This window comes from Urocitellus parryii, chromosome 3, assembly GCF_045843805.1.
Source record: "Urocitellus parryii isolate mUroPar1 chromosome 3, mUroPar1.hap1, whole genome shotgun sequence".
Classification (NCBI taxonomy): Eukaryota; Metazoa; Chordata; class Mammalia; order Rodentia; family Sciuridae; genus Urocitellus; species Urocitellus parryii.
The window spans coordinates 112,606,472-112,621,699 of NC_135533.1; the positions used below are offsets into that span (position 1 = coordinate 112,606,472).

The window sequence follows — 15,228 nt, forward strand, 5'->3', positions numbered from 1 at the left end:
TTTCATTAAACTTTTAGGAGTCTTGGACGGATAAGGCAGGAGCTACAATACGGAGCCTTGGCAGGCTGCTTGTGTGCCAGGCAGCGTGCTGAGGGATGTGGATGCCTCCCGAAAGCCCTTGTCAACCTGGGAAATCCGCTGCACACGTAGAAATCGAGGTTCTCTGGGTTGGTCAAGTGACATGCCCAGTCTCCCAGTTTGGGAGATGGAGGTGGCACTTGAACCCTTTAAGGAGAGCCCATCTCTCAAGCACTTGGGGCGGTGCTGGATTTTGACCCTGATGTCCGAGGTCAGTGAAGAGGCGGACTTGAACTCAGGTTTCCAGAGTCTGGCTCTCCCCAGGATACTGGAGTTCATTGTGCCACCTCCATTCGCGCACGTGCCTGCCCACCTCCAGGAATGGGGTCTCAGCAACCGAAGGGCGTCCTTCGTCTGGCACTTCCTGGGCGGACCCTCGCCCCAGGCCCCGCGATGCGGGTGATACACTGGAGGCAGTGGAGAAATGGGCTTGGCCGGGGTGGTCCGCAGTGCGGCAGGCGGCGGCGCAGAGCGGGGAACGGCGCGCTCTCCCTCCTGGGCCGGACAGGCACGGCGGGGGTAAACGCGACGCCGGGAACAGCGACCAGCTCCTCCAGGCTCCAGGCGGGGCGCGCGGGAGGGGGCGCGGCGAGCGCGCGCGTGCGCGGTGTGTGCGAGGAAGCCGCGGGGGCGCGCGTGCGCTGTCCGGGGGGCGGGGGGGGCGTTGTGGGTTGCCTCGGCGGCGCGCGGCACGGCGGGAACATGGCGCGCGGGAGCGGTGCGCGCGCCTAGCTGGCGGGACCGTTAGCTCGAGGCGGACGCGGCCCGGGTCCCGCGGGGATGGAGCAGCCGCTGCCCCCAGCGTCCGAACCGACCCCAGCGTCGACCCCGGCCCGGAGCCGCAGGCGGCGGGAGCCCGAGTCTCCGCCGGCGCCAGCGCCGGTGAGTGCGTGAGGGGCGCGGGCCGGGAGACTTTCTTTGTGAAACTCCGTCGGTGCAAGCCGGGCCGGGCCTCCGCGGCTGACGAGTGCCCGCGAGGCGGAAGCCACCTCGTCGTCGGGGTTCCAGCCCCTTCGCGAGCCGCGGTGCAGCGGGACCCGGTCCGCCGCCTGCCTCAGTTTCCGCGGGAGTGTGTGAGTGTGTGCGGGAGCGGGGCCGGTGGTATGCAGTCGGCGCTTAACTCCCGCGCGCCGCCTCCTTGACCCCTCCCCGGGGGGCGGAACCTTGGGACCTTGGTCCACCTAAATGGCAGACTGCATCCTCCTGGAGACAGGTGTCTGCCGCTGGGGAGGCTCAGGTGCTGCCAGCCTCAGGTGAGGTTGGGAGGGAGTGAGCTCTCCGACCCAGGAGGGCAACAAGCTGCTGGTGGCTCACCAGAGTGATACCAGAAAGCCTTCCGTCCACCTTGGCCTCGGGGTGTGTTTGGGGTGCCTGTCAAGGTGAAGGCTGCTGAGCGGACTTTGAATGTGGGGCTCCTGCAGGATGGGTGGGATGGTCCAGTGGAGGAATAATTGGGAGCACTTTGTAAAAATACAGCTTGCATGCTCCACCGCAGGCCCACGAGCCCTGGCTCCTCAATGTAGGGGACAAGACTGAATTTTTAGCAGGTTCTTGAAGTTGAAGTCAGAAAGGTTTATCAGGCTGTAGAGAACAAGCTTCCTGCAACCAGGGACCTGCTCTGTTTATACCTCACTGTGGCATCCTGGTACCTTGCACCCTGCCTGGCAAATGGTATATGTTCGGTAAATAGTTATAGGAAGACTAAATGACTAAGGAGTTTGCAACATTGGAACTCTTGAGGCATTTTCAGGAGCTTCTTGAGAGTAGTTATTTTTATTGTGTACTGTGATTTTTCTCAGCTCCCAACTTTTGTCTGGTTATAATGCTGTGTTTTCAGTATGTTCTAGTTAAGAGCAGAGTATTTGTTGTTTAGTATAAAGGATCAACTCTGTATACCCTAGCTAGGTTAAAATTGATTCTAAAACAAAATTCTGAATTAAAAAAAATATATATTTCTTTCACTTGGGAACACTAGGCTTACAAGATTTTGTTCCTTTGAGGCAGGTAAACATTTATATTTGCATCAGAGCAAATCTGAATTACTGTTTATCTTTTCTGGAAAGTTGGCAATTTGCTTAAACTCTGAGTATGTCTAGTTTTTATGCGATGCATCAAAAATTCAGATTTTTTAGTTCAGAGTTGATGCTAAAATAAAGGTGTTGTATATTTCAGAGGCATTTTTTTTCATCAAGTTGAATTTCAGATAGTTGGTTTCACTTAGGTAGGGTTTTTTTTGTTCACTGAACAAAGTGTGCAAATGTAGGAAGACTTGACTTTCAGATTTGAGATTGCATCTGAAGAAGAAAATGGAAAAATTAGGTGCTGCAGTCTCCCAGTGTATTGTTTTTGTAGCTTATTTGGATGTCTTCTTTTTTTTTATATTTTTAATATTTATTTTTTAGTTTTCGGCGGACACAACATCTTTGTTTGTATGTGGTGCTGAGGATCGAACCCGGGCCGCACGCATGCCAGGCGAGCGTGCTACCGCTTGAGCCACATCTCCAGCCCCTGGATGTCTTCTTAAAGTGTCTTTAAAAAATCTTTTAAAAAGCTTTTATTGAGGTCTAATTTACCTCCCATAAAATTAACCCTGGATGTCTTCTTAAAGTGTCTTTAAAAAATCTTTTAAAAAGCTTTTATTGAGGTCTAATTTACCTCCCATAAAATTAACCCTGGTAGTGTGTAATTTTGTAGTTCTAATATTTTCATAGTTGTGTAACTATCACCATTATCTACTTTTAAAACATTTTGTCACCCTACAAAAAATTTTTTACCCATTAGCAGTCCTTTCCTTATTTCCCATTCCACCAGACTATGCCATTTACTAATGTTTTTGTCTCAGAAATTAGCTATTCTGGAAATTTTATGTTCTGGGCTATTGTAGTCTTCTGAGATTGACTCTTTTCATGGCACAGAGTATTTGAGGTTCAACCATGATGTAGCATGTATAGAACTTTATTTCTTTTTATTACTGAATAATATTCTTTTGAATGGATATACCAGATATCATTTGTACATTCATCTGTGGATATATATTTTCCCCTATTTTGGGCTCTTTAAATAATGCAGCAATAAACATGTACAAGTTTTAGTGTGGACATATTTTGTAATTTCTCTTGGTGTATCTCTAGGAGTAGAATTGCTAGGTCACATAACTCTGTTAAGCATTTTGAGCAACTGTCAAACTATTTTCTGAGGCTCTACTGCATATTACATCCCATCGCTAGTAATGCACCAGGGTTGCTGTTTCTCTACCGCTGACCAATACCTGTTACTGACTGTATTTTTAACTTTAGCCATTCTTATAGGTATGAAATGGTATTTTATTGTGGTATTAATTGTTTTTTATACTATGGATTGAACCTAAGGGTGCTTTACCACTGAGCCACATCTCCAGACCTTTTTAATTCTTTGAGACAGGGTCTCAATTAGTTGCTGAGGCTGGCTTTGAACTTGCCTCAGCCTCCTTCCTCAGCCTCCTCAGTCAGTGGAATTACAGGTGTGCACCACCACACATGACTCAATTTTTTAAAATACTTATTTTTTAGTTTTAGGTGAACACAATATCTTCATTTTATTTTTATGTGGTGCCAAGGATTGAACCCAGTGCCTCACAGATGCTAGGCTAGTGCTCCACCACTGAGCCATAGCCCTGGCCCCGACTCAATTTTTTTTTTTTAAATGTATTTTATTTTAAAGATAGAGAGAGGAGAGAGAGAGAGAGAGAGAGAGAGAGAGAATATTTTTAATATTTATTTTTTAGTTTTCGGTGGACACAACATCTTTGTTGGTATGTGGTGCTGAGGATCGAACCCGGGCCACACGCATGCCAGGCGAGCACGCTACCGCTTGAGCCACATCCCCAGCCCCCGACTCAATTTTTTAAATAATGTTCTTTGATGTAAAAATGTATTTAATTTCAACCAAGTCTAGTTTTTTCTTTTATTGCTCATGCTTTTGCTGTCATATCTGAATCCATTGTCAAATACAAAGTCATGAAATATATATTCCTATGTTTTCTTCTAAGAGTTTATGCCTTTAACTAATATTTAGGTTGTTGATCCATTTTGAGTTAATTTTTGTATATGGTATGAGTTAGTGGTCAAAATTCATTTTTTTCACCTATGGATATTCAGTTTTCCTAGCACCATATATTGAAAAGACTGTTCTCTTCCTCATTTATACCTCTTATTGAAAATCAGTTGACCATATGTGAAGTTTTTTTTTCCTGAATTCTGAATTCTATTCTGTTGATCTATATATCTGTCCTTATGCCAGCACCTCATGATTTCATTACTGTAGCTTTGTGATGGATTTTGAAATTAATTCTAACTCCTCCAACATTGTTTTCTTTTCCAAGACTGTTAAGCCATTTTATGTCCTTTATATTTTTATATGAGCTTTAGGTTCATTTTATCAATTTTTGCAAAAAAGACAGCTTGGATTTTTTATAGTGATGTGTTATTTCAGTGTGCGAGTATTGCACTTAACAGTATTTTCAAAAATTTTTTGTTCTGTTTGATGTGGATTGTACATGAACTTTTTTGGGAGAGTAGAGAGGTGCTGGGAGTGGAATCCAGGACCTTATACATACTAGGCAAGCACTCTACAACCAAATTAAATCTGCAACCCGCCATGAAACTATTTTTAAAATTTTATATTGCACATTGCTAAAAATACAGTTGACTTTGGATTCACTGTGTTTTTTTTTTTTTTTTTTTTTTTTTTTTTGTAGATGGACACAACATCTCTTTTATTTATTCATTTTTGTGGTGCTGAGGATCGAACCCAGTGCCTCACACATGTTAGGCAAGTGCTCTACCACTGAGCCCCAGCCCTAGCCCTGGATATACCTTTTAACTTCATCATTTAGTTGTTGTTTATTCCAATTTTCTTTTTAAAATCTTCCCCTTAAAATTAACAAGGAAGAATGGTTTGAATACAGATCTAGATTCATATGTCTTTGTTTGGCTGTGTTCTTAACTAGTTGTATGAGTGTTCACAAGGCTGAACTGTTGTGCATTTCAGTGTTCTCATACATACAATGAGACAGTGATATCCATCCCAAAGACTTGTTAAATAAAAGAATGTAGGTAGTTGTTTAGAACCATGCCTTGCGTGTGGCAGGGATCTGATGTTTGTTGTTTCTCTTCTGGTAATTAACTCCAGTTAAGGATATGCCCCCCCCCCCCACACACAAAAAGGTAAAAACAAAGTTGAAAATAACACAAACAAACAAACACAAAACTCAGAAAACCTCCCAAACCACAGGCCCCCTCCCTCCACACAAAACCCAGAAAGACATAAAACCACAAACAAAACCCACAAACCTCTTCCTGTCCCCATCACTTTCCTGTAACCCAAGAAATCCTGGTGAGTGCTTGAGGAATGGAGATAGATAGAAGACAAAGTCTCACACACACCACATAGTTGTGTTATAAAAGCATGATAAAGTCAGGCTGCTGTATAGGATATTTGATGCTGTATTTCCAAATATTATTAACAATAATAAAAGTGTGATTCAAAGCTATTCATTTTTACTCCACAGTTCTTATTTAGTGTGCTTTTTTTCATCACTTTTCTCTTAAAAGCTGAAGTAGCATTTTTAAAATTAGATTTGATGGTTACAATTCTTGTTTCATTTGACTTTTTGCTAAATTTTATTTTATTTATTTAATTTTAAAATGAAGTCTAGCTATGTTAACAGCTCAGGCTGATCTTGAACTCATAGACTCAAGTGATTAACTCTTCCCTCAGCCTCTGGAGTAGCTGAGACGACAGGCTTGTGCCACCATACTTATTGCTAATGCTTAAAAATGCTGATGTTTGGCCTGAGGCTGTAGCTCAGTGGTAGAGCACTTGCCTAGCACAAGTGAGGCCCTAGGTTCAATTCTCAGCACCACATAAAAACAAATAAATAGAATAAAGGTATTGTGAAAAAAAATTCTTAAAAAAATGCTGATGTTTGAAGTTAAATTTAGAAGTAATTTTATTTTGGGTTGGGTGTAGTGGTTCAAACCTATAATTTTAGCTACTGGGGAGGCTGAGACAGGACGATCACAAGTTCAGGCCAGCTTGATCAACTTAAGGAGATTCTGACTCAAAATAAAAATGGCTGGGGGTGTAACTCATTGGTAGAGCATGGGGAGAGGGAGCAAGTATTTTTAATTGGTATCTGTGTAGTAGCTGATACCAATTAAAAAAATTAACATTAATTTTTAAGGAAGAAACCAGAGACATAATATGATTCAATATGATGCTTGGAACAAATTGTGTTCATTGAATGTGTATTCACTGTGACCAAAGAGAATAATATTTACTCTGTAAATATGGTGATTTTGGAGGTAAATTTTTATTGCTAAAATAATATTTACTTTTGCTAAAACATCTATTTTGTAAATATTATTTTAGCAATAAAAATTTACCTCTAAAATTACCATTGTAAGTATATTGATAACCTACAAATCCACAAATTGATAGCCCATGGATATTAATGTAAGAAAACTTTCTAAGTTTAAAAATCAAACTGATAGTTATTTTTTTTAAAAGTCTCTTACTATTATAAAAACTACATTGTATAAGACTATAAAGTGGAAGAAGCAAAATGCTCCCATTAGACCTCCTAACTTGCCAATACCCAGTGATTACTGCCATCAGTACCTTAATACATACCCCGCTGGAACTCTCTCCGTGCATCTTTCTTTTCTTTTTTCTTTTTTTTTAAAAGTATTTATTTAGTTGTGGATGAACACACAGTATCTTTATTTATTTTCATGTGTGCTGAGGATTGAACCCAGTGCCTCACACATGTGAGGCAAGTGCTCTACCACTGAGCTATAGCCTCAGCCCCTCTGTGCATCTTTCTATCAAGATTTTTTAACTTTATCTTATTTTTATATTTATTTTTATGTAGTGCTGAGGATTGAACCCAGGGCCTTGTACATGCGAGGCGAGCACTCTACTGCTGAGCCATAACCCCAATATTTTTATACATATGAGAGTACATACAATTTTAACCATCAAATCTGGCATTTTAGGGGCTGGGGATATAGCTCAGTTGGTAGAGGGCTTGCCTCATATGCATAAGGCCCTGGGTTTAGTCCCCAGCAACACACACACAGAAGAGTACATTGGCATTTTAAATAAAATAAGAAAACTACAAAGTATGTTCAATTTTATTATATTTAAGAATCAGCTGTATTTAGGTAGAGTTTATGTGCCACAGAGGTTACCAATTTAAAGTTTGTGGTTCTACAAATTCAGACATATATACAGTTGTATAGTTACTACCATAGTCAATAGAAATGATAGATCATTCCATTTCATTACTCAGTATTACTCTATTATATGTGTATACTACAGTTCATGAGCCATCCATCTATCCATGAATTGATGGACGTTTGGGTTGTTTTCCATTTTTTGGAGCTGTGACTAGAGGTGCTATGAACATTTACTTACCAGTCTTTGTGTTTATTTTTTGGGGGAGAGGGTGAATACTTAAAAGTGGCATTGCTGGTTTGCATCACATATGGATACTCTTTTGAAACTGAGATTTTTACTTAAAAAATGTTTATTTTAATTTTTTAAATTGTTTTTAGATATACATGACAGGAGGGTGTATTTTGACATACATACATGGGGTGTAACCCATTATAATTTTGATCCCATTCTCGTGGTTTAACGTGATGTGGAGTTACACTGGTCGTGTATTCATACATGAGCATAGGAAAGTTATGTCCAGTTCATTCTACTGTTTCCTGTTCCCATCCCCCTTTGTTCCCTTCATTCCCCTTTGCCTAATCTTATGAATATGTAACAACTAATCCCAACATTATATATAATTATAATATACCAATGCAAATATAGAAAGAAACTTGAGTCTTTTTTTTTTTCAGTAAGTGATTTGTCCTACTTCCCTTTTATTAAATATGCAGACAATATTCAGAATTTCTGGTCAACCCCAAAATGTTCTTTAAAGCTGTTGGGTCTGTCTAAATCATAGACCATGCCTTAATTAATGTGCAAGTCTCTTAATCTGGCATGGTCCCCTTTTTCACAACACATTGCATGAGACTCAGTGGAAAGACCAAAACAGTTGTCCTGCTGAGTATCTTTCCTCCTGGGCTTCTCTAGTAACTGCCCTGTGGTGTCATTTATCATGTTCTTCTGTTGCCTATGAACTGAAAGCTGTATAAAGGGTTGATAGGGCCTGTGGTGGTGATGCCTATAAACCCAGCTACTTGGAGACTGAGGCAGAAGGATCACAAATTTGAGGTCATCCTGGGCACTTATTCAGACCCTGTCTCAAAGTAAAAATAAAAAAGGGTTGGGGTTGTAGGTTGGTAGTAGATCACTCCAGGGTTTAAACCCCAGTATTGAAAAAAGGAAAAAAGAATTGATGAATTCAAGATAAATATTCTTTGGTTAGATTCCAGTATTGGTGATGTCTACTAAATGGTTCAATATAAGGCTTTATTACTTTATTACTTAAAACCTTATCAATACAAAATAAAGTTTTTTTAATCACAAAAATAAAAATAGAAATAAGGCCTTTATCACTAAGAATGTTTTAATCAGTGAAAATCATTAGCAATTTCTTTTTTTTGAGAAAGTATTCTTTTATTCTTTGACTACTGACCAAAGACAAGTCCCTTTTACTAGAGAAAAGTAGTAATGGGAGGATTGAATAGGCAGTAATAGTATCTAGAGGGTAGGACACAAGAAATAGGGGAGTAGTTGTCATAGAATGGTTTCACTCTGACCTCTACTAAAACCCCCTTTTTTGTCTCATAGTTACACTGATTCTAGGAGTGAGCATCTTGGTCTGAAAAACATGCCTTATGGTATTTTAAATGATTAATAGTATGAAGTTAATGTATTATAATCTACATTGTGACTTTTTGAGATTCCATTTGACAAATAGTCGATAATTTATTATTAGATATGATTTATTTTGTGGGTAAATATTTAGGATTACTTAGAAATTACAGCTGAAAACTGGTCTAAATAATACAACAAACTTGACCTTAACTTCTTGGGAGTAAAAAGAAAAATAAAAGTGAGCTCTGAATGTTACTACGGGAAGGCACCATTATGTACACATTGCGTACTTGTAATTTCCATTACTATCGTCAGCTACGTTTGAGCTAGGGGTAGTTAAAAAATTGCTGTGGTATTATTTCAGCTAACTATGGACATAGTTCAGAAATTTGGGCTGGGGATGTGGCTCAAGCGGTAGCGCTCTCGTCTGGCATGCATGTGGCCCGGGTTCGATCCTCAGCACCACATACCAACAAAGATGTTGTGTCCGCCAAAAACCAAAAAATAAATATTAAAATTCTCTTTAAAAAAAAAAAAAGAAATTTGTTGGTTGCTTGTATATCTTCTTTGATAAATTATTCATATTCATGTCCATTTTAACTGAGTTGTTCACCTTTTCATCATTGAGTTGTAAGAGTTTTTTAATATATTCTTGCAAATATTTTCTTCCATTCAATATCAATATTCTTCCAAATTTGGTACCAATAGTTTTTGCAATTACAGAATAGCATGAATAATATTACTTTAATAAAGATGAAATTACTGGGGCTAGGGTTGTGGCCCAGTGGTAGAGTACTTGCCTGGCATGTGTGAGGCCCTGAGTTCAATCCTCAGCACCACATAAAAACAAATAAATAAAATAAAGATATTAAAAAGATGAAATTACTAAGATTAATGTTGTCAATCTACATAAAAGGAAAATAGAATTAGCACTACTTATATTTTGCCAAATTATACATATGGAAAACAGATTAGTTCTTATTTTTAGAAGATTATAGACTAAAAGAAAATAGTTTTATAGATGAGAAGGGGAAAAATGATATAGAAGTGAAAAAAAAGATGTTGGAAAATAATCAAATAAGTAAAAAGCAGAAGCAAATGGAGATGGGAGAAGAAAAGAGGATGATAATTAGATTTACATATTTAATTTTATTAGTTTTTTTAAATTATTATTTTTGTGGTGCTGGGGATTGAACCCAGATCGTGGCACATGCTAGTCAAATACTTTATAATTGAGCCACATTCCCAGCTCACTTTTTTTGTGAAATGGATCTCTTTGTTTTGTCCAGGAGAACCCCAACTTCTAGTCTCAAGCACTCCTCTTGCCTGAGCCTCCTGAGTAGCTGGGACTGCAGGCATGTACCACTGCACCAGGCTTGGTTATATTAAAGGAGAGATTCTAACAAAATATTTGAATCTCTTTTTAATTGGGCTACTCTTTTGTGATTGAACTCCGTGGCATTAAATAAAGCTGGGATGAATTCAGTTCCTTAGATTTCAGGGTGTTTTGTTTTTAGCAATTGGGCTGACTGAGTTGTTTAAGGAATGTAGTTTTTGTCTTTTGTCTTTATTTTTGTTTTTGTAGTGCTGGGTATTGAACCCAGGGCTTTTAACATGCCAGGCAAATGCTTTATCACAGATATGTACACAGCCCAGGAATTTAGTTTTTTTTTTAAATTTTATTTATTTTTTAGGTGTAGGTGGACACAACACAATGCCTTTATTTTTATGTAGTGCTGAGGATCTAACCTGGGTCCCGCCTGTGCTAGGCAAGTGCTCTACCGCTGAGCCACAATCCCAGCCCAGGTATTTAGTTTTAAAACAGAAATACATTTTACTCGACTGCCCATGTTCATGGGCAAGAATTAATATTAAGATGGAACGATTTATAGATTAAATACAATCCCTATCAAACTCACATCTGCCTTTTTTTTTGGCAGAAACTGACAAGCTGATTCTAATATCCATATAAAAATTCATGATCTCCAGAATAGCCAAACTAATCCTGAAAAAGAACATAGTTAGAGGACACACACTCTCCAATATCAAAATCTACTGCAAATTTTTATTAATCAAGATGGTGTGCTAATGGCATAAGGACAATACATAGATTAATAGAACTGAGAGTCCAAAAATAAACCCTTACAGTTACAGTCAGTTGACACCCCCTACCCCCAAGTAATGGGAATTGAACCTAGGGGCATTCTACCACTGAGTACATCCCCAGTCCTTTTATTTTATTTTTTAAATTTTGAGATTGAGTTTTACTAAGTTGCCTAGGTTGTTCTCAAACTTGCAATTCTCCTGCCTCAGCCTCCTGAGTAGCTGAGATTACAGGTATTTGCCAACACACCTGGCTGGATTTTGGAATTTTTGCATATACATAATGAGGTGTCTTAGGGATAGGACAAAAGTCTAAACATGAAATTCGGGTTTCACATACAGCTTCAACACGTTGACAGAAGGGTTTTATACAGTATTTTTAGTATGCCTGTGTTGTGCTGCGAGGTCAAGTGTCAAATTTACCACTTGTGTGTGTTGTCATGATGGTGCTCAGAAGGTTTTAGATCTTGGAGTATATCAGATTTCAGATTAAGGGTGTTCATCCTGTAGTGCAGAAATTATTCAATTGGGGAACAAATGATTCTGTACGATTTGCTATCCACCTGCAAAAGAATGAATTTGAACCCTTCCTTCATACAGGCACAAATGAGGCTGAGTGAGGCAGGAGGGTCACAAGTTTTGAGGTCAGCCTGGGTAACTTAGCAAGACCTGTCTCAAAATACAATCTAGGAAAGGGTGGTGATGTACTTGGTGGTAGAACGCTTGCCTACCATGCTTGGGGCCCTGTGTTCATTCTGTAGCACCACTCCCAACCCTCCCTGCAAATTAACTTAAAAGAAATAACAAAGAGCAAAAGCAGTATAACTCTTGGAAGGAAACACTGTAATAATTTTTAAAAAAAATTTTATGGAATAAATTTTGAGTTAGGCATCGATTTTTTTTAGATTTACCAAAAGTACAGACAAAGAAAAAAGTGGTTAATTTGAAATAAATCAAAGTTAAAAGGAGAGGGCTGAGATTGTAGCTCAGTGGTGGAGCAGTTGCTTGCATAGGTGAGGCACTGGGTTTGATCCTCAGCACCACATAAAAATAAATAAATAAAGGTTAAATTCTTAGAAAAAAATGTAAAAGGGTACAATCAAGAAAATTAAGAGAAAACTAAGAAAATGGAGAAGATATTTGTAAGAATATATAAAAGATATAACTTAGTGATAGGAAGATGAACAACTCAGTTAAGATGGACAAAGAATTTGAATAGACATTTCTCAAAGAAGATATATTAATGACCAAAAAGCAAATAAAACAGTGTGCAGCATCGTTAGTCATCAGGGAAATTAAAATGTGAAATAATGGGATACCACTTAACTTCTACTAGGGTGGTTTAAATGAAAAAGACAGTAGCAAGTGTTGGTGAGGATGTGGAGAAATTGGACCCCCTTATACATTGCTGGAATGAGAAATGATGCAGCTACTTTGGAAAACAATTTGACGGTTGCTCAAAATGTTAAGCATGAACTTACCATGTGACCCAGTAATTCTAATCTTAATTAATTCTTTTTTTGATAGTTTTTTGTAGTTGTAGATGGACAGAATGCCTTTATTTTATTTTTTTGTGTGTGGTGCTGAGGATCCAATCCAGTGCCTCACGCATGCCCCAGCCCAATTAATTAATTCTTAATCTTAGGTATGTATCTGAGGGTAATGAAGATATTTGTTCACACAAACACTTGTACCTGAATGTTCATTGCTTTGTTATTCATAATAGCCCCCATATGGAAGCAGCCCACAGCATATCAATCAACTGTTAGTGAATAAACAAAATGTAGCATACCTAAATAGTAGAATATTATTTTTGCCATAAAAAGAAGAAGTACTGATTGAGACATGACACATCAAAGGTGAACTTTGTAACCATTCTGAGTAAAAAAAAAAAAACAAAACAATCACAAAAGATCACATATTGTGTTTGTGTGAGATAATTCAGCATATGCCTATACATATGCCTGTATGTTCCATACAGAGAGTGGATCAGTGTTTGCCTTAAGCTGGCTGGGAGTACAGCTAACTTGCATGGGATGATAAATGTATTCTAAAAGTAGATTGTGACACTGGTTACAAAACAACAAAAAACACTGAACTGACCAGGTTAAATGGGTAAATTTTATGATGTGTGAAATATATGTCAGTAGTGGTATAAAAAGAATTAGAAAATGAAAGGAATACGTCTTATTCTTAAAACATCATGAAAGGTATTCTCATAAAATCTTTGTTTGCCTTAACCTCGTCAGTTTTGTTTTCATTAATAAGTGATAAAATGAACAATTTCTTGATCCTGTTATCTATGGCTGTATTATGAAGTGAAAAACTAAATTCAACTGTGATAGTTAAAAAATTTCAAGCACATGGAAAAATAAGAGTAAATCCAATAATAAACCTTTATATTTTCTCATCACTTCAGTTTGATAAAATTATTAACATTTTGCCAATAAATGGGCACAGTGTATTTAAGAAATAGTGGAATAAAGATTTGTCTCTAGAAAACAAATAAATATCCACCATTTATTTAGAAAATACCTGATATTAAAATGGATAAGTTTTCTGTGAATTTGAAAAAAATGTCATGTGAACACATTAGGATATCTGAGCTTTCCTTGCAACAGGCCTATAAATGAACATTTTTTTGTACAAGCATGTTAACTCTTATACTTATGAGATTATTGTACATACTTGTAGTACAGAGGAAACTGTCAATTTCACAAGGCTTTCCCTGTGACTTTCCCTCTGTAGGAGCTGAGTTTTCTGATTTTTTTAATTAATGTAGTGTGATATTAGAGAGTATGTATTTAATAAGGCCAAGCACTTAGGTGGAATTGTAACTTATATTTTGGAATTAACCGGTCAAACATCTAGGTATACTTTTCTTTTACTTCAGGAATTTTCATGTTACCAGCGTGAATTCAGGCACTTGTGTTAGACATTTGATCTTGTGTGTAGTTTCTTATCATGAGGAAAATTATGTTGCAGAAGGTTGAACAGTTTGCTGAGAAGGCACTAAAAACACAGCCATAGTTACTTCCATTCAGTATGTATGTTTTTGCATTGGCTTTTGTCTTAGATCCATGTGGTTTTTTAGCTTATGTAGAAACTGAATTTTTGATTGTTGCTCCACTGCCAAATAATGTTCTTGTTAAATTCATTGTTTCCAATTTCCATAGAGATTTATGAAAATCATTTAAACATGTTCCAGAGCTGAGCATGGTGGTGCAAATCTGTGATCTCAGTAGCTCAGGAGGCTGAAACAGGAGGATTGCAAGTTCAAGACTAGCCTCAGTAACTTAGTAGTGAGGCCCTAAGCAACTTAGTGAGACCCTGTCTCAAAATAAAAAATAAAAAGGACTAGGGATGTGGCTCCATCCATGGTAAATTGCCCCTTGGTTAAATTCCCAGTACCAAACAACAACAACAACAACAACAACAACAAACTTTTCCATATATTAACTACAAATTCTAAATATTTTATGAAAAATGAAAATTTTTATTAGACATATTTGGAAGAACATATAAATTATAAAGTATTGTGTAGAACAGCTTACTTTCATTAGTGTAAGTGTTTCAGATTTTTATAGCTAACATACTGTCAGGCTCTATTGGTACTTCATATTATCAACTAATTTAATCCTCACAACAACCTTATGAAGTAAATACTATTATTATCCCCTTTTTACACACAAGGAAACTGAGCTACAGAAAAGTTAACTTGCTCAAGATCACTCAGCTAAGAAGATGAGTTGCTCCAGATCTTGATTTGGCAGTCTGACTCTGGAGTCTGTGCTCTTAACCATTGCACTAGATAGTCTTTGATTTGTATGATCACCAACAATAGTGATCAATTATAAATGCCTACTGATGGAAAATGACACAGCCAGTTCCCGTGGGGATTTTGTTAATACCTAGTTTTTGTGAGTTTTAAGGTTAGGTTGGTATAGTATTCTAGAATTTGAATCTAGGATGATTCAAGAGTATTTGAAACAGGGGGCTGGGGTTGTTTCAAATACTCTTGATCAAGAGTATTTGAAACAAGGGCTCAGCGGTAGAGCGTTCGCCCAGCTCACACGAGTCCCTGGGTTTGATCCTCAGCACCACATAAAAACAAATAAAAAAAAAAAAGGTATTGTGTCCAACAAAGTAAAAAAAAATATTATAAAAAGAGTATTTTAAACAAATTAAAAGATAAAATTTAAAAAAGAATGGGTATTGATACTGTTT

At 38.0% G+C, this 15,228-nt stretch overlaps 1 protein-coding gene across 1 annotated transcript in view; it reads left to right on the top strand.

The window, feature by feature from the left end:
* Positions 1-764: 764 nt before the first annotated feature.
* The window catches only part of Ttc28 (tetratricopeptide repeat domain 28), a 595,992-nt gene continuing 581,528 nt past the window's right edge, over positions 765-15,228 (top strand). The window contains exon 1 of the mRNA XM_026412187.2: positions 765-960. Coding sequence (XP_026267972.2) covers positions 859-960 — 102 coding nt within the window. The 5' untranslated portion in view covers positions 765-858. The remainder of the gene's footprint in view (positions 961-15,228) is intronic.